Here is a 6,407-nt window from a genome sequence, read left to right as displayed (position 1 = left end):
GCCAGCCATTTCATTCTCCTCTTTCACTTTCATCAAGAGGCCCTTCAGTTCCTCTTCACTTTCTGCCATAAAGGTGATGTCATCTGCATATCTGAGATTATTTATATTTCCCCCACTAATCTTTTTTTTTATTATTTTATTTTTAAACTTTACAATATTGTATTAGTTTTGCCAAACATTGAAATGGATCCGCCACAGGTATAAATGTGTTCCCCATCCTGAACCCTCCTTCCTCCTCCCTCCCCACACCATCCCTCTGGGTCGACCCAGTGCACCAGCCCCAAGCATCCAGTATCGTACATTGAACCTGAACTGGCAACTCGTTTCATACATGATATTATACATGTTTCAATGCCATTCTCCCAAATCTTCCCACCCTCTCCCTCTCCAACAGAGTCCATAAGACTGTTCTATACATCAGTGTCTCTTTTGCTGTCTTGTACACAGGGTTATTGTTACCATCTTGATTCCAGCTTGTGCTTCATCCAGCCTGGCATTTTGCATGATGTACTCTGCTTAGAAGATAAATAAGCAGGATGATAGTATACAGCCTTGACTTACTGCTTTCCCAATTTGGAACCAGTTCGTTGTTCCATATCCAGTTCTACCTGCTGCTTCTTGACCTGCATACAGGTTTTTCAGGAGGCAGGCAAGGTGGTCTAGTATTCCCATCTCTTGAAACATTTTCCTCAGTTTATTGTGATCTCTACAGTTAAAGGCTTTGGCATAGTCAATATAGCAGAAGTAGATGTTTTTCTGGAACTCTCTTGCTTGTTCTATTTTATTTTATTTTTTTCAGTTGAATTTGCATTTATTTGCAACATAGGAACTTACAAAAGTGAAATTTTTTAATGTATTTATTACTTATAATATCATTAAAAACCACCAAATTCCTAGGAATATATTTTATAATATATATACAAACCTCTACACTAAAAACTACAGAAAATTATTAAGAAAAACTGAAGAAGATCTAAGTAGCAATTAGACAGATTAGACCCATTAGCATATTGCAAATGTATCAGTTCTCCCCATTTTGATCTATAAATTCAAAATCTCATTAGATTTTATAATGCCAAATGACTGACTAGCACTGTCAATTGTTCCATTTTAAAGTTTGGTGTCGGGGGGGTGTTATTTTTCTTTATCTCACTTGCTTAGGTGTACCTTTCATAATCTTTCATAATCAAGCAGATTCCAATACTTGTTATTTTTTACAATAAGAACCATGAAATCTTCTATTGCACACTCAAATTTCAACAACAGTGAGATGAGTAGTGATCCAGTACTTTATTGAATGCCTTCAGAAGGAACTTTCACCAAGCTTCTGATTTCATTTTCTGAGAATTGTCAATATTAGGCATTTTTCCTTCAGCTGAGAAATCATTCAATTTTTTTTTTCTTCTATTCATCACTGGTATAATCTTATGACTCTGCTATGTTGAATCACGAATGATAGGCATAAATAAAATATATTCTCATTCCAATCATCATTATGCTTCAGTTTTCTTACCTTTCCGGTCCTCCTTGCTATTTGAAATTTTAAGTTTGCTTCACAAATTCTCTACAGTAGACACTTTTCTTTTCTTTTCTTTTTGTTTTTGTTTTCAGATATATGTATTGTTTATTTATTTATTTATTTTTAAATTATTATTATTTTTTTTTACTTTACAATCTTGTATTGGTTTTGCCATGCATCAACATGCATCTGCCACGGGTGTACCGGATGGGTGTTCCCCATCCTGAACCCTTTTCCCACCTCCCTCCCCATATCATCCCTCTGTGTCATCCCAGTGCACCAGCCCCAAGCTTCCTGTATCCTGCATCAAACCTGGACTGGCGATTCATTCCTTATATGATATTATACATGCTTCAATGCCATTCTCCCAAATCATCCCCCCCTCTGTCTCCCACAGAGTCCAAATGACTGTTCTAGACATCCGTGTCTCTTTTGCTGTCTCACATACAGGGTTGTTGTTACCATCTTTCTAAATTCCATACATATGCATTAGTATACTGTATTGGTGTTTTTCTTTCTGGCTTACTTCACTCTGTATAATAGGCTCCAGTTTCATCCACCTCATTAGAACTGATTCCAATGTATTCTTTTTAATGGCTGAGTAGTACTCCATTGTGTATATGTGCCACTGCTTTCTTATACATTCATCTGCTGATGGACATCTAGGTTGCTTCCATGTCCTGGCTATCATAAACAGTGCTGTGATGAAGAGCAGGGTACACGTGTCTCTTTCAATTCTGGTTTCCTTGGTGTGTATGCCCAGCAGTGGGATTGCTGGGTCGTATGGCAGTACTATTTCCAGTTTTTTAAGGAATCTCCACACTGTTCTCCATAGTGGCTGTACTAGTTTGCATTCCCACCAACAGTGTAAGAGGGTTCCCTTTTCTCCACACCCTCTCCAGCATTTATTGCTTGTAGACTTTTGGATCGCAGCCATTCTGACTGGTGTGAAATGATACCTCATTGTGGTTTTGATTTGCATTTCTCTGATAATGAATGATGTTGAGCATCTTTTCATGTGTTTGTTAGCCACCTGTATGTTTTATTTGGAGAAATGTCTATTTAATTCTTAGGGCCATTTTTTGATTGGTTCTGGGATTGAGCTGCAGGAGTTGCTTGTATATTTTTGAGATTAGTTGTTTGTCAGTTGCTTCATTTGCTATTATTTTCTCCCATTCTCAAGGCTGTCTTTTCACCTTGCTTTATAGTTTCCTTTGTTGTGCAGAAGCTTTTAATTTTAATTAGATCCCATTTGTTTATTTTTGCTTTTATTTCCAATATTCTGGGAGGTGGGTCATAGAGGATCTTGCTGAGATGTATGTCAGAGAGTGTTTTGTCTATGTTCTCCTCTAAGAGCTTTACAGTTACTGGTCTTATGTTTAGATCTTTAATCCATTTTTAGTTTATTGCTGTGTATGGTGTTAGAAAGTGTTCCAGTTTCATTCTTTTACAAGTGGTTGACCAGTTTTCCCAGCACCACTTGTTAAAGAGTTGTCTTTTCTCCATTGTATATCCTTGCCTCCTTTGTCAAAGATAAGGTGTCCATAGGTGCATGGGTTTATCTCTGGGCTTTCTATTTTGCTCCATTGATCTATATTTCTGTCTTTGATGACTGTGGCTTTGTAGTAGAGCCTGAAGTCAGGCATGTTGATTCCTCCAGTTCCATTCTTCTTTCTCAAGATAGCTTTGGCTATTCGAGGTTTTTTTGTATTTCCATACAAATTGTGAAACTATTTGTTCTAGCTCTGTGAAAAACACCATTGGTAGCTTGATAGGGATTGCATTGAATCTATAGATTGCTTTAGGTAGTATGACACTTTGCTTTTCAATGCCACTGCCAAAGCAGAATTTCTGGCCACAATTCCCCTAGGTTACTGAAAAGTCTTCCATCTTTATTGCATTATTTCTAAACCTTTTCACTCAAGCCTCTCCATACCTAATGATGCCTGCAGAACCACCTCTATTCTGTGCATCATGGAATAACCAGCTCTGGTTATAATACCTAGCACATAAGTTGGGTTCAATTAATATTACTCTAATAAAAAATTGATAGATTAAATCAAATTTCTGTTCAAATATTTGTGTGTCACTTATAAGCTAATAGATATTTGGATTGATTATCACCATTTTGTCATTTCACTGAGCTGAATGTCTCAAGTGTTCTTTAACTAGTGAAAGTATGAAAATGTTAGTTGTCCAGATGTGTCCAACTCTTTGCAACCCCATGGACTGTAGCCTGCCAGGCTCCTCTATCCATGGGATACTTCAGGCAGGAATATTGGGTTGGATAGTCATTGCCTTCTGCAGGGGATCTTCCCAACCCAAGGATTGACCCCAGGTCTGTGCTGCAGGCAGATTCTTTACTGTCTGAGCTACCAAGGAAGCCCTCTTTAACTAAGGGAGTTACAACGTTTCAGATTTTGAAGGTATGTTAAGAGTTACTTTATGAAAACTCTTTTCTAGTTGTGTGAATTATCTCATAGTTGCCTAACAAATCATATTGTTACAAAACTTCATAAATTTTCTCCCATTTACACTTGCTACTGCCCTTGCTTTGTGATTGACATTAGCTCATTTGTCACAAGTTCAAAATACCTCCCTGAACTAGCTCTTTAATACAACTTGTACTCTCTTTTGCATTTAGCTATTTTATTCCCTCCACTCCAATTGTCAGTTTCAAATTATCTGAATTATTTATGCTGTTGGTTTTTCTATATGCACATGGTGGAATATAAACACTGAAAGCAAGAGGCTTGTCTTTAATTTACCTACATTGCCTTCACTGTCTAATTTGAGACCCTTTCAAAAATATTCAAAACTGTCAGTTAAGAGATTGAAATCAATTTCCTCAACCTCAGTATATGCAAATACATAGGCAATTACATCAAAACAGACAATATGAGTGTATTTCTATTATTACTTTTCTGTTGCTTAGTTCCTTATTCTCGTGTTCTTAATTCCTGTATCTAATGCTATTTCTCATGAGCCTGGAAAGTCTCTTCCATTCTTCTAAGCACTCAGGTCATTTTTTGTCTATCTTGGACTTTGCATCAACTTCCTGAGTAAAGTGGCATGCTTCCTCCTCTTTCCCCTTTAGTTCCATCCTAGACACAGTGGGATTTACAAAGCACAGTTCAGAAATACTGGGAGATTTGTGCTTGGGTATGTGAGTACCTGAGAACATAAGATACAAGAAACAGGTGGAGAAGACATTATTTCTGACACAGATATGAAAGAAATGTTTGCATTATATCAAAGAAGAGCTCAAACTTCATGCATCATGTTTGCCCAATTTTCAACTGAGTCTACAAGGCCTGGAAAAAGACTAATTCCCAAGAAAGTACACAGAGATTTGATAGAAACAATGAATCATTTTTATTGAGAACAAGTGATTTTGTTAGGATCATCAATACAGTCGTAACAGAGAATCAGAGAATAAAGACTAACATTTGCAAAAAAGTCAGAGATACTACCAAGAAGCTTCAGGGCTCAAAGAGGCCAATCTAAAGTGGGTATTTGCAAGTCAAAGCCTCTGTCAGGCATGTGATTTCTTGCAAGTGTAAATCGTGGGTTATAAATCCTTGAATCAGCATTAGCTTTAGATGCTTCATCTCAGAAGCAAAAAGGACTTAGATGGTGATGTTCTAGAAGCAAGAAGAATAACATCTCCTGTAGCAAACTGGCCAGTAGCTGCCATAGCCAGAGCCATATCCACAGCCATATCTGGTTCCGTAGCCATAGCCATAATAGGGGCCAAATCCACAGCCATATCCTGTCCCATATCCACAGCCGTATCCTGAGCCGTATCCACAGCCATATCTGGTTCCATATCCACAGCCATAATAGGGGCTGAACCCACAGCTGTAGCTCTTTCCACAGCCGTAGCCACAGGAGTTGCCGTAGTAGTTACAACACATGTTGTCAAGGCAAGAGGGTTCAGGTGAGCTGCAAGACGATGTTTCTGAAGTGTGTGTGTCTTCTCCTTCCCTTGGACCTTTATATACTGTCACTAATTTGAAGGACATACCATTCATTCCCTGACACAGGCAGCAAATATGGAAGCAACATTATGAGCCAGTCACTGTTGACCAATAATGCTTTGCTTAAAATAGCTTCTTATTTTGGAGACTCATTTCATTTAAAGAGCATCATTTTAATTTTCCTCTGCCAAAGAATTTCTCACTAGAATCATGTGCCCAATAACAGATACCCATTTTCAAAACCTCTTATCATTTAGTATATATCTTATTTTAAAAGGCTTGGGAGGAAATGTTAAAAAAAATTCCCCTTAACTTTTTCGTTTTTATTTTCACATCTACCTCTGATCACTTGAAAGCAAATACGTCTGTTCATTTTCTTGAATCATTGTAGCTTCTTGCCAGAGTTCTTCACGCAGATACCTACTGCCCGATACCAATTGGCATCTTGTTGTAGAACTCAAGGATGCTCCTAATTCTCCAGGGCACAGAACAACATGTAATAACCAAAAGAAAAATAATCTAGAATGTCAGTAATACTGAGAATAGAAATATTACAGTATAGCTGTGTGTTTGCAAGTGAGTTTCTCTCTCTATGGATGTCTAAATCCAAACATACTCTTCCTTCTCACTTTAAACATCTGAACTTTCCAATGCCAAAATATAGCCAAAAAATGTGTAGCTTTTTAAGTTTCAGTTCAGTTCAGTTCAGTTGTTCAGTCATGTCCTACTTTTTGCCACTTCATGGACTGCAGCCAGCCAGGGTACCTGTCCATCAGCAACTCCCAGAGCTTACTCAAACTCATGTCCATTGAGTTGGTGAGGCCATCCAACCATCTCATCCTCTGTTGTCCTGTTCTCCTACTGCCTGCAATCTTTCCCAGCATCAGGGTCTTTTCCAATGAGTCAGT

At 37.9% G+C, this 6,407-nt stretch overlaps 1 protein-coding gene across 1 annotated transcript; it reads right to left on the bottom strand.

Annotated features, from left to right (window-relative positions):
* Positions 1 to 4,896: 4,896 nt before the first annotated feature.
* Positions 4,897 to 5,480, bottom strand: LOC102395596 (keratin-associated protein 21-1-like). Its single transcript, XM_006071057.4, has one exon. It carries the CDS (start codon positions 5,434 to 5,436, stop codon positions 5,164 to 5,166), a length of 273 nt encoding a protein of 90 aa, XP_006071119.1. The 5' UTR covers positions 5,437 to 5,480; the 3' UTR covers positions 4,897 to 5,163.
* Positions 5,481 to 6,407: the final 927 nt, after the last annotated feature.

Source organism: Bubalus bubalis, chromosome 1 (genome assembly GCF_019923935.1).
Source record: "Bubalus bubalis isolate 160015118507 breed Murrah chromosome 1, NDDB_SH_1, whole genome shotgun sequence".
In the NCBI taxonomy this organism is placed as follows: Eukaryota; Metazoa; Chordata; class Mammalia; order Artiodactyla; family Bovidae; genus Bubalus; species Bubalus bubalis.
Note: the sequence above shows the minus strand (reverse complement) of the source record. Positions and strands in the feature narration are given on the sequence as shown.

What these genes read in the sequence shown, in the direction of transcription:
- LOC102395596 (XM_006071057.4), bottom strand. Translation starts at nt 5,436, where the DNA reads ATGTGTTGTAACTACTACGGCAACTCCTGTGGCTACGGCTGTGGAAAG.